Source organism: Silurus aristotelis (assembly GCF_946808225.1).
Source record: "Silurus aristotelis genome assembly, chromosome: 8".
Classification (NCBI taxonomy): Eukaryota; Metazoa; Chordata; class Actinopteri; order Siluriformes; family Siluridae; genus Silurus; species Silurus aristotelis.
Genome location: NC_139581.1, coordinates 6,864,697 through 6,881,126, shown reverse-complemented (window position 1 = coordinate 6,881,126; position 16,430 = coordinate 6,864,697). Strand labels below are relative to the sequence as shown.

The window sequence follows — 16,430 nt, the reverse complement described above, 5'->3', positions numbered from 1 at the left end:
CATTAATATTCTAATGTAATATGAAAATTTTACATTAATATTATAATATTAATGTATAACAAAATACAAATACATTAATATTATAATATTAATGTAAAATTTTAGTAGTTCATGCTACCTACATTACATGCTACCTACATTACTTTGTGAAATTTGTGGATAATTGTCATTTGTTATTATGGGTTTCATTTTGATCACTTTGTCAAAACTAACAACTCTTGTGTTTATACGCACTTTACTATGCTCTGTGTTTTTAATGTGCAATTTAAAGCACTATTGCTTCTTTGCTTTATCATTTGCTTCCTCCATTTTTTTATGCTTTTGGTCTTCTTTTTCTCTTTTAGTTGTAATATAATGAAGCCCTGATATACGCTGTATAATATATCCATTAACATTTTTTAATTAACACAACTTGGCCAATCTCTGATAAAAATCCTGCATCAGACCTCTGGGCCTTGATAAGCAACCTCTTTACAATAGACCTCAAAAAGAAGCTTTGTTTGGTAAATGAAAGATTGTCTTTCTGGCATTGCAATTATGCCCAGCCCTTAAGAATAGTTTTTTCCAGATTTCATTAAAAAAATTCTTTAGGCAGTTCCTTTTATTCTTAGGCTGCAGCTGTCTGCTTTCTTTAAAATTAGAGCCAAGGTGTTCTGAGGTCCACATCTGCCTTCCATCCTTAACCTACATTTCACCCGAGTTGATTGATTGAACGCAGTATCAGCCTCTTATCCTCCCGAACTGGTATATCACTATTGCATATATTGTAGTCTGCAATAAACACAATGATAATATAAACACACAGTGTTTTAATACATATGTCAGAGTCACAAATCTTTTACTTAAGAAAAAGTAAAAATACTCGTTTTTAAATACTCAGGTAAAAGTTCTGGACTGACTACACTTTTTTAATCAAGTGAAAGTAAAGAATTTTAGGCTCTGACATGTACTTAGGTAAAAAGTAGCCATTACTACTACCTGTTTAAGTGTCAAGCTGGTAATTGGACCTCACGTCAGGGCTGTCAAATGATTTAAGTATTTAATCGCAACTTAATCACACATTTCTATCTGTTCTACTGTAACTGTACCATTTATTGATACTTAGTTTGTAAATACTCTAAGCAACATGGACATGGAGAAATTTGGATGCTTTATGCAAATGTGTGAAACCAAGTTCAAAATACAGCATGAGGACAAAAAAAATTCTTGTAACTGTTTTGAAGTAATTATGGTGGTTTAAATCATCAGGACACCATACGGAACATTTGCTGTGTTTCCACATGGGTTTATGAGGCTCTCCTAACTTTCATACCGATTACATAATCAGAATATTTGTTTTCGATGTGTACTGTTTTATGTACAAGACAGATTAAGCTTTCTATACATATATTTATTATGTCTGTGAGGCAAGTTTTTATTGAGATTCTGGTTGTTTTATTTATGTGTTGGTGTAGGAAGATGACCGAGACGGCAGAGAGCACCCCCTGTCTGTTTTCTTTATTTTACAAAAAAGCGTTTTGTTTTTATTATGAGTGTGTACAAATAAAAGTGAACTCTTTACAAATTTGAATGATGTATTTCTCTTATATGTACGATCAAAAAATACAGTAATTTAAATTAGTTTCGGTGTCATGAATAAAAAACGGCGGATTTTGGTGTTTGATTTGAGACTTGCCGCATGAGTAAAACAAATGTTTACTGATTAAAAATATTTTTTTAATTTATTACATCTGAGTAAAGAAAGGCTATCGTGAATGTTGCGCTGAAGGTTTCAATTTCTCTGTTATATTTAGTTATTTATTTATGTATTTCTAGTTTTAATAAAAATGGTGAAACAGAAACGGCAGCTTGACAGCCCTGGTTAATATATTAATATAAAACTAATTAAAAATTGTGTTACCTAATGAATGTATCCAGGCTCTTGTTCTCAGTCATGTATACGTCGCTGACTCCTTTTGTCTCATCCACGTTACCCCATACTTATTTTTGCCTTCTGCCTCCTCATTGTGAGCTTTGTAAACTAGCCTACTTCTGTGGTGTGTGAGAGCTAGGAAATATTACACAAGTGGATTGAAAAAGCCACACAATGACAAGAAATAGGTTGATGGGCTAAAATAGGTGTGCAGTGAAAATAAACAATAACTAAAGTAACGGGCCTGGGTTGAAAATTTAAGTAGTAGAAGGTACAGATATTTGTGTTAAAAAAGTAAACACAAAAGTAAAGTACTGATACCAGAAAAATCTACTTAAGTACAGTAACAAACTATTTGTACTTTGTTACTTCCCACCTCTGACATACACAATACAATGGGTTTCTGTGCTTCACTGATGATCTAAATTATATGGCAAAAAATAGTAATTTTACCATTTAGCAGTTCAACAATTCCACATAAATTGGTAAAAAAACAGTAAAATGTCCTGAATAGCATGTTGATGTTGTTTATGCACACTTTATTATGGAGAATAAAATGTAGCTTCTTACACAAGTCTTAGGAAATTTACATAATGTTAATAATACATGTTGCGAGACATGTGACTTATGACTTGACATGTTCAGATAAATAAATTACCCTAGAGCACTGACATATTTCCTGATGTGCTATGACTCTGTAAAGGTATGGATAAAATGCATAATTTCATAATAGCTTTTGGTAATTTATATGAAATATATAGTAATCCATGTAAATTTTACATAAATGTAATATAACAATATTTAAACTTGATTTATTCATATACACAGTGCTCACAATACTTTTAAAAGCTGTAATATTTATTCAATAAAAATTGCATTTTTTCTTTAAGAATAGGTCAGATCATGTCGGACAGAAACATGACATTTGTGAAGGACTTTTTCATTTTTGGTTTTCCTGGACTTCATCCTAAATACTATGTCTTCATTTCTGCAATTATGTTGTTAGTTTATGTTTTCACTCTGATAGGTAATGGAATTTTTCTTCTTTTGTTCACAACTAACAGAAATCTCCATAAACCCATGTATTTTATTTATACAAGTCTTGTGTTGTCTGATGTACTGTTCAGTACATGCACTTTACCAAAGATGATTGCAAGATATTTGTTTCAAGACGGCAACATTTCTTTTGGAGCTTGTTTTTTACAGATGTACTTAGTGCATTATTTTGGTACAGTCAATTCATACGTACTTGCATTAATGGCCATAGATCGATATATAGCTATTTGTTACCCATTCTGTTACCATACTTTTATGTCAAACAGGAATATAGTAATTTCTTCAGTAGTAGTCTGGAGTTTTGCTCATCTTAGCATTATAATGATGGTTGTTCGGGCTTACCCCCTCCCTTACTGTGGATCCAACACCATTTTACACTGCTATTGTGATCATGTTTCTATTACCCGACTTGCATGCACAGACAGGACTCCATATAGTGTTCCAGCTTTTGTTTATGCCATGGTTGTACTGCTAGGATCTCTTGCCATTATTCTCTTCTCATATTTCTTCATTATTTTAGCTGTCCTTAAAATATCAAGTGCACAGGGGAAGCTAAAGGTGTTTTCCACATGTAGCTCTCAACTTATTATAATTGCACTGTTTTTCTTACCAAGGTGTTTTTATTATTTGGCTGCCAATATAGGTATTACATTTAATGCTGATTTGCAAATAGCAATTATTATGTTGTATAGCCTGCTACCTCCAATGATCAACCCTGTACTGTATAGCCTAAAAACAGAAGAAGTAAAAAAAATCTTGATAAGAAAATTTAAAGAAGGCCAAATTAGATAGATCCTTAAGTATATCTCAGGTCTCAATATAAATTGTCAGATGTTAAATTGGTTATTGTGTTCCTTGTTATTTTATTGCAATTTGTTTCATATGCCTGACTACAGGTGGTGATGTTCGAAATACTGTGGAGAATTCTTTTTATCTGTTAACATTTATTGAAATGGGCAGGCAAAAAAGCACAGAGTCTAATAAGCACAGTGCCTAAAATATTCTATGCTGCTTACATACCTGAGTTATTAATTTTACTCAAAGCTTAAAATTTTTTTCAAATGTATGAATGGACATCAGGCATGATTCAGATCTTTTGCAAGAAATATAGATGCTGTTTTTTTTGTACCATTTATTCTTTTTAATTTTTAAATATAGATTTTTGCTAACAAATATAATTTTTGGATTATAATGACATGCAGGCCCTCATCAAAGAAAGGAACAACCCATCCTTATCTGATTTTAGGCCAAACATTAAAGTGCTCATGCTCACCTGTATTCAAACCTGTTTCCTGTTTTTCTTTAATCACTCTGTGTGCTTAAATAGCTTTGCAAGCTATTGCATGGTTTTGCACACTGAGTTTTTGCCCTTGCTTTTTGCTATTTTATATCCTAATTTTTTTAAATTATTTTTTATCTAAATATTTGACCATTGCCTTGATTCCTTCTGTTGAGCAACAACACTTAGTAGCATGTCACATGCATCTGGTTCATGGTCATTTTAGGAGTAACTCTGGTCTGACCCATGACACAATGCTATCATGATTTATTATCAGCTACAAAACTGAAACAACTAACATTTATTTTTGCTATTTAAGTCAACTTACCCTGTAATGCAAAACATTTTAAAAACGTTTCAGTATAATACAAATTACTGATAGGCACTGTAAGACTTGCAATTATGCAAACTTTTAAGACTCTGCATACTGCAGGTTTATTACAATACAAGTGCACAATTAGCCTAGGTTTTAAAAAAGACTCCTGGTAAAAAAAATTAAGGCAAACCATAATTTTAATAAAATATTTAGTTAAATATAGGTGACCCTGGATTATGTCTTGGAATCAACCATTTAAAGGGTTTTGTGGTAGCAGGTAAATGCTACTGTTTTTGGCCTATAACTAGTTTGTCATTGGATCAAGTTTAAAGTGGTATTTTACTTAAAGTGAGTTTACTAAGATGTTCTGTGTACAGATCAGGAAAACGTTTTGTGAATTTTTTGGTCTAACAATGTTAGAAAATGCACCTGCATCTTGCCTACAAGCTGAAATTAAACATAACCGAACCTTGCAGAGGGTCTGTTTGAGTAAACTAAGACTAAGGTTTTACTATAAAACGTCTCTAGGTTACGTATGTACCCTTAGTTCCCTGAGGGAATAAAATGCTGCATTACAACGCTTTGGAAACACTTCCATGTTGCTCATGCTCTGAATCACATGTGTAATTCAGCCAACAGCAAGACGCAACGTCACCGGCAGGTTGACGTCACGACCAGGATGCTACAAAATGCGCATGCAGTGGAGCCGATGCTAGCTTCTGCAAATGAGAAGGAAAGCTTTGCAGGGATGCAGGGAGGCAGGGAGTGTGGCTCGGAGACGCAGCATCTCGTTCCAGAGTACACTCCAGTCCCCAATGTCGGTCAATGTAAGAGACCACCAATGTGTTGTCCGTACGGACCAGCACATGTCGATCTCTCAGGTCTGGGGGAAAGTAATTCTCAGCATCTCTAGGCAGTTTATGTGCCACATGAGATGGAGCTTGTTCCATCAACCTTTGGCGGAGCGTCCACTCATGACCGTTACCCACCCCATGAGGGATGCATCTATCATCAGCATTGTGCAAGCCCATATCTAAGGCGCTTAGGGCTCGCCGCGAAACCTTGATAGTACGGGTCGGATTGCCCTTTCAGGAGAACCCTCTGTCTCTAGGCCATCTGCTATGAGACCAGACGGAGGTGGGGGAAAACACTCACTGGAGTTGGCTGTGCTCTGAAGAACATCCTGTAGCAGGGTTGACAGCCTGACCTCCCAGTGTACAAAGCCCTTCAAAGGTTGAGGCCCTTTGGTTGTCAGGGCCTATGTGCCACGGCCTGCTTGTTGAAGAGAACGACCCTTAGATCCACTGGCTTCTTCAGCTTGGGCCTAGAGCATCACCGAGGGCCTTTGGGCCCCTCCAGATGGGTCCGGGTGGCAACACTCTGTCTTTGGGCTTTGCAGTGCCTGGCGAGTGGCATCTTGTGAGCAACGAGGGGGATACCGCTGAAACGCTGCCGACTGCTTCTTGGCTTCCTGGAACTTATCGACAACCGCACCTACGGCATCACTAAACAAGCCAGGAGGGGCCATCGGGGTGTTCAGCAGAAAAGCCCTATCCCTGTCTGGAATATCCAACAGGGTGAGCTACAGATTACTTTCTGTGGCTTCTAAGGCTGACACGGCCTTAGCCGTTCTCTTTGGTGGACCTAAAGGCTAGGTCGGCAGTGCGAGTTGCTTATAAACTTGATTTATTCATATACACAGTGCTCACAATACTTTTAAAAGCTGTAATATTTATTCAATAAAAATTGCATTTTTTCTTTAAGAATAGGTCAGATCATGTCGGACAGAAACATGACATTTGTGAAGGACTTTTTCATTTTTGGTTTTCCTGGACTTCATCCTAAATACTATGTCTTCATTTCTGCAATTATGTTGTTAGTTTATGTTTTCACTCTGATAGGTAATGGAATTTTTCTTCTTTTGTTCACAACTAACAGAAATCTCCATAAACCCATGTATTTTATTTATACAAGTCTTGTGTTGTCTGATGTACTGTTCAGTACATGCACTTTACCAAAGATGATTGCAAGATATTTGTTTCAAGACGGCAACATTTCTTTTGGAGCTTGTTTTTTACAGATGTACTTAGTGCATTATTTTGGTACAGTCAATTCATACGTACTTGCATTAATGGCCATAGATCGATATATAGCTATTTGTTACCCATTCTGTTACCATACTTTTATGTCAAACAGGAATATAGTAATTTCTTCAGTAGTAGTCTGGAGTTTTGCTCATCTTAGCATTATAATGATGGTTGTTCGGGCTTACCCCCTCCCTTACTGTGGATCCAACACCATTTTACACTGCTATTGTGATCATGTTTCTATTACCCGACTTGCATGCACAGACAGGACTCCATATAGTGTTCCAGCTTTTGTTTATGCCATGGTTGTACTGCTAGGATCTCTTGCCATTATTCTCTTCTCATATTTCTTCATTATTTTAGCTGTCCTTAAAATATCAAGTGCACAGGGGAAGCTAAAGGTGTTTTCCACATGTAGCTCTCAACTTATTATAATTGCACTGTTTTTCTTACCAAGGTGTTTTTATTATTTGGCTGCCAATATAGGTATTACATTTAATGCTGATTTGCAAATAGCAATTATTATGTTGTATAGCCTGCTACCTCCAATGATCAACCCTGTACTGTATAGCCTAAAAACAGAAGAAGTAAAAAAAATCTTGATAAGAAAATTTAAAGAAGGCCAAATTAGATAGATCCTTAAGTATATCTCAGGTCTCAATATAAATTGTCAGATGTTAAATTGGTTATTGTGTTCCTTGTTATTTTATTGCAATTTGTTTCATATGCCTGACTACAGGTGGTGATGTTCGAAATACTGTGGAGAATTCTTTTTATCTGTTAACATTTATTGAAATGGGCAGGCAAAAAAGCACAGAGTCTAATAAGCACAGTGCCTAAAATATTCTATGCTGCTTACATACCTGAGTTATTAATTTTACTCAAAGCTTAAAATTTTTTTCAAATGTATGAATGGACATCAGGCATGATTCAGATCTTTTGCAAGAAATATAGATGCTGTTTTTTTTGTACCATTTATTCTTTTTAATTTTTAAATATAGATTTTTGCTAACAAATATAATTTTTGGATTATAATGACATGCAGGCCCTCATCAAAGAAAGGAACAACCCATCCTTATCTGATTTTAGGCCAAACATTAAAGTGCTCATGCTCACCTGTATTCAAACCTGTTTCCTGTTTTTCTTTAATCACTCTGTGTGCTTAAATAGCTTTGCAAGCTATTGCATGGTTTTGCACACTGAGTTTTTGCCCTTGCTTTTTGCTATTTTATATCCTAATTTTTTTTAATTATTTTTTATCTAAATATTTGACCATTGCCTTGATTCCTTCTGTTGAGCAACAACACTTAGTAGCATGTCACATGCATCTGGTTCATGGTCATTTTAGGAGTAACTCTGGTCTGACCCATGACACAATGCTATCATGATTTATTATCAGCTACAAAACTGAAACAACTAACATTTATTTTTGCTATTTAAGTCAACTTACCCTGTAATGCAAAACATTTTAAAAACGTTTCAGTATAATACAAATTACTGATAGGCACTGTAAGACTTGCAATTATGCAAACTTTTAAGACTCTGCATACTGCAGGTTTATTACAATACAAGTGCACAATTAGCCTAGGTTTTAAAAAAGACTCCTGGTAAAAAAAATTAAGGCAAACCATAATTTTAATAAAATATTTAGTTAAATATAGGTGACCCTGGATTATGTCTTGGAATCAACCATTTAAAGGGTTTTGTGGTAGCAGGTAAATGCTACTGTTTTTGGCCTATAACTAGTTTGTCATTGGATCAAGTTTAAAGTGGTATTTTACTTAAAGTGAGTTTACTAAGATGTTCTGTGTACAGATCAGGAAAACGTTTTGTGAATTTTTTGGTCTAACAATGTTAGAAAATGCACCTGCATCTTGCCTACAAGCTGAAATTAAACATAACCGAACCTTGCAGAGGGTCTGTTTGAGTAAACTAAGACTAAGGTTTTACTATAAAACGTCTCTAGGTTACGTATGTACCCTTAGTTCCCTGAGGGAATAAAATGCTGCATTACAACGCTTTGGAAACACTTCCGTGTTGCTCATGCTCTGAATCACATGTGTAATTCAGCCAACAGCAAGACGCAACGTCACCGGCAGGTTGACGTCACGACCAGGATGCTACAAAATGCGCATGCAGTGGAGCCGATGCTAGCTTCTGCAAATGAGAAGGAAAGCTTTGCAGGGATGCAGGGAGGCAGGGAGTGTGGCTCGGAGACGCAGCATCTCGTTCCAGAGTACACTCCAGTCCCCAATGTCGGTCAATGTAAGAGACCACCAATGTGTTGTCCGTACGGACCAGCACATGTCGATCTCTCAGGTCTGGGGGAAAGTAATTCTCAGCATCTCTAGGCAGTTTATGTGCCACATGAGATGGAGCTTGTTCCATCAACCTTTGGCGGAGCGTCCACTCATGACCGTTACCCACCCCATGAGGGATGCATCTATCATCAGCATTGTGCAAGCCCATATCTAAGGCGCTTAGGGCTCGCCGCGAAACCTTGATAGTACGGGTCGGATTGCCCTTTCAGGAGAACCCTCTGTCTCTAGGCCATCTGCTATGAGACCAGACGGAGGTGGGGGAAAACACTCACTGGAGTTGGCTGTGCTCTGAAGAACATCCTGTAGCAGGGTTGACAGCCTGACCTCCCAGTGTACAAAGCCCTTCAAAGGTTGAGGCCCTTTGGTTGTCAGGGCCTATGTGCCACGGCCTGCTTGTTGAAGAGAACGACCCTTAGATCCACTGGCTTCTTCAGCTTGGGCCTAGAGCATCACCGAGGGCCTTTGGGCCCCTCCAGATGGGTCCGGGTGGCAACACTCTGTCTTTGGGCTTTGCAGTGCCTGGCGAGTGGCACCTTGTGAGCAACGAGGGGGATACCGCTGAAACGCTGCCGACTGCTTCTTGGCTTCCTGGAACTTATCGACAACCGCACCTACGGCATCACTAAACAAGCCAGGAGGGGCCATCGGGGTGTTCAGCAGAAAAGCCCTATCCCTGTCTGGAATATCCAACAGGGTGAGCTACAGATTACTTTCTGTGGCTTCTAAGGCTGACACGGCCTTAGCCGTTCTCTTTGGTGGACCTAAAGGCTAGGTCGGCAGTGCGAGTTGCTTATAATTATCGTCAGCCCCAGAGCTGAATCCCTCATCCATCTCCCGCAGCAGGTCAGCCTGGTATTGTGTGCCCATTGTGTGGAGGCAACCAGCAGCCTGAACCGCTGCCGTGTAAGCCTTGCCCACTAAGTGGCTCGCAATGGTTTAGTGTGCAATACCGAATATATTCCTGGGAGTGGAGCACACTAGTTGGTTTCTTGAGAGAGCCGGCTGCATGTCAATGCCATCGCTCCGCTCCAGAGCGGCTCTCTCTAAGGAGAGATCTTGCGCTTCTTGCGGTTCCACCCCTGCTCTCGCTGAAGTGGAGCGGCGCAGCAGTTCCTGGGGCTTGCAAATGGACCTCACAGAGGGTTTCGGGACGGGCTTGTCCCTTTGTCCAACCTCACCTGCTTGGTCCAGCACTTGGCTCACAGGCTTGGCAGCACGCCTTTCAGCGGTTTCTCCTCCTGCAACAAAAGCATTAGCTCTGCATCTCTTCCTCTGAAGGGGGGGCATGCTTTACGAGCTAGGCTTTAGGAGCTATGGAGTTGTGACCTGCACCATATAACTTGGCCAGCTCATGAGCAAAAAGTCCCTCTGTCCAGTAATCTGGACGAACACTTTCTGACACCGGGTTGCAACCTCCATGTCAGGATCTCCCGTTCCCGTTCTTTCCAGACCTGCACACTGCACATACAAAGCCTCATCAGCCCCTTTTTAAACGTTGTATTCACACTTCATGTGGTGGAAAGTACACGGGTATGGAGAAATTCTGTGGGTTGATGAGACGCTTGTGAGCAATCTCTCTTCTGGGTTCGCATTATCCGGGCCCGCCCTGCCCCTGGCCCCTTTAGGGACCTGGTCCGTTAACCCTGCCACCCTCGGTGCTTCAGGGCATGGCCAGCTCCAGCGAGCTCTCTCCTTGGTCTCCACCCAGCATCGTTTTGGTGCAGGAGATATTGTCACCCCTAGAGTCTTAGGGCACTGCCCTGGTTTTAGGCACACTGAAGGTCAGTTTTGAGAGACTGATACCCCTAAGGCACTTTCTGGCAGCTTGGAAAGCTTTCCACCCTGGTGGGAAACCAGAAGGCTCTGGTCATGGAACAGGAAGTAAACACTCTCCTGAGGAAGGAGGACATCGAGGTGGTCCCCCCCATAAGAACTAGAGTCCACGTTCTACAGCCAGTACTTCATAGTTCCCAAAAAGGACAGAGGGTTGCATCCTATCTTAGATCTACGTCAGCTGAACCACTCTCTCATGAGACTCAGGTTCAAGTTGCTGACCCTCAAGCAGGTTGTGCTTCAAATCAGATCCGAGGACTGTTTTTTTTTTTACAGTGGATCTAAAGAATGCGTACTTTCATGTATCCAGCCTACATTCTCACAGAGGTTCCTGAGGTTCGTTTTTGGGGCCTTCCTGTACCCCCGTTTGGGTTACATCCCCAAGGTACCCTCGGTTGTCCCACGACCCGGAAGATTACAGGCATTCTATCCTCCTCTGTTCCAGGACCCAGACCAGGAGTAACTGAATCGTCTTTGTCCAGTGCGCGCTACGTCCTTGGATGTGGGTTGGTCCACCCCGCTGACCTTCGTGCGGTTCTATAACCTAGACCGCAGTGCCATTCCTGGTCCCTTTGGAATTAGATGTTATTGTGCCCATCCACACTAGGCAGGGACTGGTCAGTCGGGTGGTATTGGACACTCGTATCCAAAGCATTGTTGATGGAACATCTCTAGGTTGAGCTGAGCGTGCCATCTGCACCGAGCTCCCTAGCCTGCAAGACATCACTCTTCTTTAACTTTGGACTGGCACAGCACAGTGTCACCTTATACTGCATATGAACCTTAAATCACACTGGATCACTTTACCTGTACTTCTGAAAATATCTGCCATACACATCTCTTGGCTCCGTGTTTGTTCGCCGGGAACAAAAAGGGACAGGCCCATCTCCAAACCCTCTGCCTCTGGAGCTTCGCCCTGGGACCTAGTCGTGACATCGTGCCTTTTGGTTGGACCGATTACACACATGATTCAGAGTACGGAAACGCAGAAGCATTTACAAAGCATTGTAGATGCAGCTCCTGAAAGGGAACTAAATAGATGCATATTTACATTTTGCTCAATAAAAAAGCATAATTCATTTAACGCCTTCTGCATTTATATATTTATTATATTCTGTATTTTGAAATTAAAATATTTTTACTCAAGATTCTAAATCTTATACTTCTAATTTGTTTGTTTTGCACACCAATCATTTATTTTTCTCATTAATGTTTATGCCTTTAAATTTGGATTTGTTTGCTTGTTCCTTTAATATAACATTCTTACCCAACATTTGCACTTCACTTGCTATCATACATTCTGTCCAAAACATGACAAATACACTTAAATGCAATGCATCATAGTGCACAGAGCTAATTTGAAGTAACATACAAAAGCACTGTTCATAAAATAATAATCAGTGGACATTTAAATATTTGGTGATTTTAGCAGCGTTTTTATTTGTGCAGAGTTGAAAAGGTGTTTGGTGATGTGTGTAGAGAAAATTGGTTGCTCTTATCTGTTTTGCACAGCTGACCAATCCTGCTTTAGAGTGAGGTTTGGAGGGTCCACCCTATTAACATAGAAGGACACAAAATGCATAAATATCAAAATGTACAAATGTTAATATACAGAAATAAATAAATGTAGAAATGAAGAAGGCATTAATTTAATTAAGCCCTTTGTTAATGATACATTTATATATGCATTTATTTCTGTCTTTCAACATTTATACATTTACTTAGAATTAAATCATCCAATTCCTTTCTAGGATTACTAAAACTTATAGAATAAGAATATTTGTTAAACTGTAAATTGCTGTACTTGACAAATATGCTGCACATTTTTATATACACTATTGCCAAAAGTATTGTGTCACCTGGTCATAAGTATGGTATGTTATTTTTAAGCATCGCATTCAATATTTAGTCCCAATTTGCTCTTATAATTCCCTTCACTCCTCTAGGAAGCTGTTCCACTAGATTTTGGAGTGTGCTTATGGATAGTTGTGTTCATCAGCCACAAGGGTGTTAGGTAAAGTCAGGTACTAATGTAGGTGAGGATGCCTGGAGTGCAGTCAGTATTCCAATTCATCCAAAAGGTGTTCAGTAGGGATGAAATTAGAGCTATCATTTAGCAGGCCGCTCAAGATCTTGATCTCCAAAGCATGTAAATCATATATTCAATGAGCTCACTTTGTGCACATGGGCATTGCCATGCTGGAACAGGTTTCAGTTTTCAAGTTCAAGTGAATGCAACATTTTATTGTATCTAGATATGTCCTATATAATTGAGTGCCTTCAGATTTCTGGTAACAGTTGGAAAAGAACCACATATAGCAGGAAAGGTCAGGTTACCCAATACTTTTGGCAATATAGTGTATAATGTGATGATTGTGTTGTGTTGTGTTTTGTGTTGTGTTGTGTTGAAACCTTGTATGCTGCCCTATTGGTCACTCTTGTGAAAATGATATTTAATCAATTTTGTACCTGGTTAAATAAAACAAAATGCAACATCTTGGCCCAGTCCTTAACTGACTGCATATTAGACACTAATGGGTAATAAATGTAAAGATATATTTTTGTAAAATTAATTAAAACAATTGTTGGATATTTTTTTATAATTTCTATGAAGCCTAAGTGTAAAAAAGTAAGACTCTAAAGTGAATTGTCTACAGATGTGAATTGTTAAGTTTTTGTCTCAGGCCTACCTAAAGCCTTGCTAATTAAGTTTGATTTACTTGCACACATAAATAAATCGATTTGATTGTTACACTGTATAGGTACATGCTGTAGTAAAACAGACATTAGCCTATGTAATTCAAATTCAAATTACATAAATACTGTCAAAATGTATGCAGTTGTTCCTGCCACCATCACAATCATTAAACTGTGCTTACAAACCCTATACAGATAGTTTAAAAATGTAAAAAATACCCTAATAATAATAATGTAAAATGTTTAGCCAATCAGTGATCACAAACAACTTCAATATGTCATCCAATGTAATCTTTCCACCAAATGATTATAATACAAATGTAGGGGGTTAGCTGTTGTTCAAATGTTCTAAAACAATACTCATATAATGTCACTTTATCACATGTGATAGAGTGAAAGGAGGAGGAAACACATTGCATCAAATGACTGGCCTCTTGTGTTTTGAAAGAGCATGTATAAAGGTTCAGTCAATTGTTTGTTTTGCCAATGTTGATGGACTTGCAAGCTGTAAGAGGCTTTAGTTAACTTCAGAATACACAAAGGTCAGAATGTGTTGTTTGAAGTTTTAATTCATATTTGTAAGCCTAAACCAAGTGATGTTATTTTAAATCATTGTGTATCATGTATATTTTTAAATTTGCAGTGATTGGGCAAAATCGCCCGTAGACAATTCTGGAATATTATTAAAGTTATGGATCCATATGCAAATTATACACCTATTGAAGAATTCTACCTTCTTGGATTTCCAGGACTCACTCAAGAATACTACACAGTAGTTGGAACCGTTCTTCTCTTAATATATCTCGTACTTGCAGGGGGAAATATGTTAACTATTGTCTTTTTTTTTTATGAAAAGAATCTTAAAAAACCGACCTACCTTATCTTCTGTAATCTTGCTATAGTGGATATTGCTTTCGGAACCATCACAATGCCAAAAACAATTGCAAAGTACCTGCTTAATGATGAAACTTTAACATTTCAGGGGTGCTTTGTTCAGATGTTTTTGGTCCATTATTTTGGTGCCGTCACTTCTTTTATTTTGCTATTAATGGCCATTGATCGTTTTATCGCTATATGTAATCCACTTAGATACCCTGTTCTGGTTACTAATCATTCCATGGCACTTGCATGTGGTATATTTTGGATTATTCCAGTCTCGTGGCTTACACTGATAATTCATCAGAGTGTAGGCATGCCTTTTTGTGACTCCAATATAATAAGCCACTTCTATTGTGACCAAAATTCAATATTTGTATTGGCTTGTGGTGATTTAAGGACTCTGAGATTGTTGTTCCTTATTATGACTATGATTGCAATGCTGGGGCCCCTTGTTTTCATCATATTTTCTTACATGTCAATTATTATAACTGTTTTAAAAATGCCAGTCACTCCAGCAAAGTACAAAGTGTTCTCTACATGTAGCCCTCAGCTTCTTATAATATGTCTTTACTATTTGCCTAGATGTGCTGTCAATATTACAGACATCAACATTCAAATGCATATTAGCACTCGTGTTACACTTGTCATGTGGTATAGTCTACTTCCCCCACTTGTCAACCCATTTATATTTTTTTTTCGAACTAAGGAAATCCGAGAAGCTATAATCATTAAATTGAGAAAAAGAAGAATAAATGATAAATTGACTGTTTCTTCAAACTTAAAGTAAAAATGTTTTTCAGTACACATTTGTAGTAAACAATGTGCACATAAAAATGTTTTTAGAACCTTGTAATTTATTTTTTTTTTTTTTTGATAAATTATCTTAGTATTTCATCTTATTGTTCATAAAACATAAAATATCCTGCTTGTTATTTAACATATTATTGTTAAAACAGTAAACTGAATAAGGAATTTTAAATTACTAAATTAGTAAATGTATGCTAATATTTAATGTTTGCACTATGATAGTTTTTATTGTTACCATATGTAAAAGATAAAAAAAAAAAAAAAACTTTATTCTATGTCTATATTCTGGTGTCTGTACAATATATATATATATATATATATATATATATATAGATAGATAGATAGATAGATAGATAGATAGATAGATAGATAGATAGATAGATAGATAGATAGATAGATAGATAGATAGATAGGGTTTTTGTTTGTTTGTTTTTAAGGTGTGAGTGTGTGCTTGTTTGTTATTTAATATGGAAAATGTGTCACTGATCATTATGCTAGCAAAACCATTAAAGTTTAGTGGGTGGATTTGTAAAACAATATGACATCTGTGTGGTGTTTGAAGTTAAATGAAGGATTTATTATGATTACTCCGTGTTTACCCTCCCAAGATATGAAATGAATGGTTGTTGGTTATTAGCTTTGTATAATGACTACCAGCCAATTGTGAAAAAAGCATTTCAAGCATACAGTAGGAATATCTGGCATTGAAGTACTTGGGCTCTGCAGCAGATCATAATTAAAACAAAAATAAATAAATAAAAAAATATAAAAAATTATATATATATATATATATATATATATATATATATATATATATATATATATATATATATATATATATATATATACATACATACAGTGAGGAAAATAAGTATTTGAACACCCTGCTATTTTGCAAGTTCTCCCACTTAGAAATCATGGAGGGGTCTGAAATTGTCATCGTAGGTGCATGTCCACTGTGAGAGACATAATAAAAAAAAAAAATCCAGAAATCACAATGTATGATTTTTTAACTATTTATTTGTATGATACAGCTGCAAATAAGTATAAATTTTTTGTATGCTTCTTTTAAGGAAAACTAATTTTTCCTTACAAATCCTTTCAATGGGTTAAAATCCACAAGCCTGCAGCTCCCCAGACGAATATTAAAAGTTTGCTGGGCAGGTTATTTGGTGTTTACCCATTCCTCTCCCTGACTGTAGTTCCCACATTATTTAAAAGAATATCCACCATTGTACATATA

The 16,430-nt window shown here is 37.3% G+C and overlaps 3 protein-coding genes and 1 long non-coding RNA gene across 4 annotated transcripts in view; 3 read left to right on the top strand and 1 right to left on the bottom strand.

Moving 5' to 3' along the window:
* LOC310729726 overlaps positions 1–16,430 on the bottom strand; it is a 58,723-nt gene that overhangs the window by 29,431 nt on the left and 12,862 nt on the right. The gene's annotated exons all lie outside the window — the stretch shown is intronic.
* On the top strand, positions 2,816–3,760 carry LOC310730496 (olfactory receptor 2AT4-like; the record flags this gene model as incomplete). The annotated part of the gene is made up of 1 exon (XM_083549523.1): positions 2,816–3,760. The coding sequence occupies one exon, from the start codon at positions 2,816–2,818 to the stop codon at positions 3,758–3,760; it is 945 nt and encodes a 314-aa protein (XP_083405649.1).
* Positions 6,341–7,285, top strand: LOC310730495 (olfactory receptor 2AT4-like; the record flags this gene model as incomplete). The annotated part of the gene is made up of 1 exon (XM_083549522.1): positions 6,341–7,285. The coding sequence occupies one exon, from the start codon at positions 6,341–6,343 to the stop codon at positions 7,283–7,285; it is 945 nt and encodes a 314-aa protein (XP_083405648.1).
* On the top strand, positions 14,193–15,167 carry or30bx1 (odorant receptor, family 30, subfamily BX, member 1; the record flags this gene model as incomplete). Its single annotated transcript, XM_083549521.1, has 1 exon — positions 14,193–15,167. One exon carries the CDS (start codon positions 14,193–14,195, stop codon positions 15,165–15,167), a length of 975 nt encoding a protein of 324 aa, XP_083405647.1.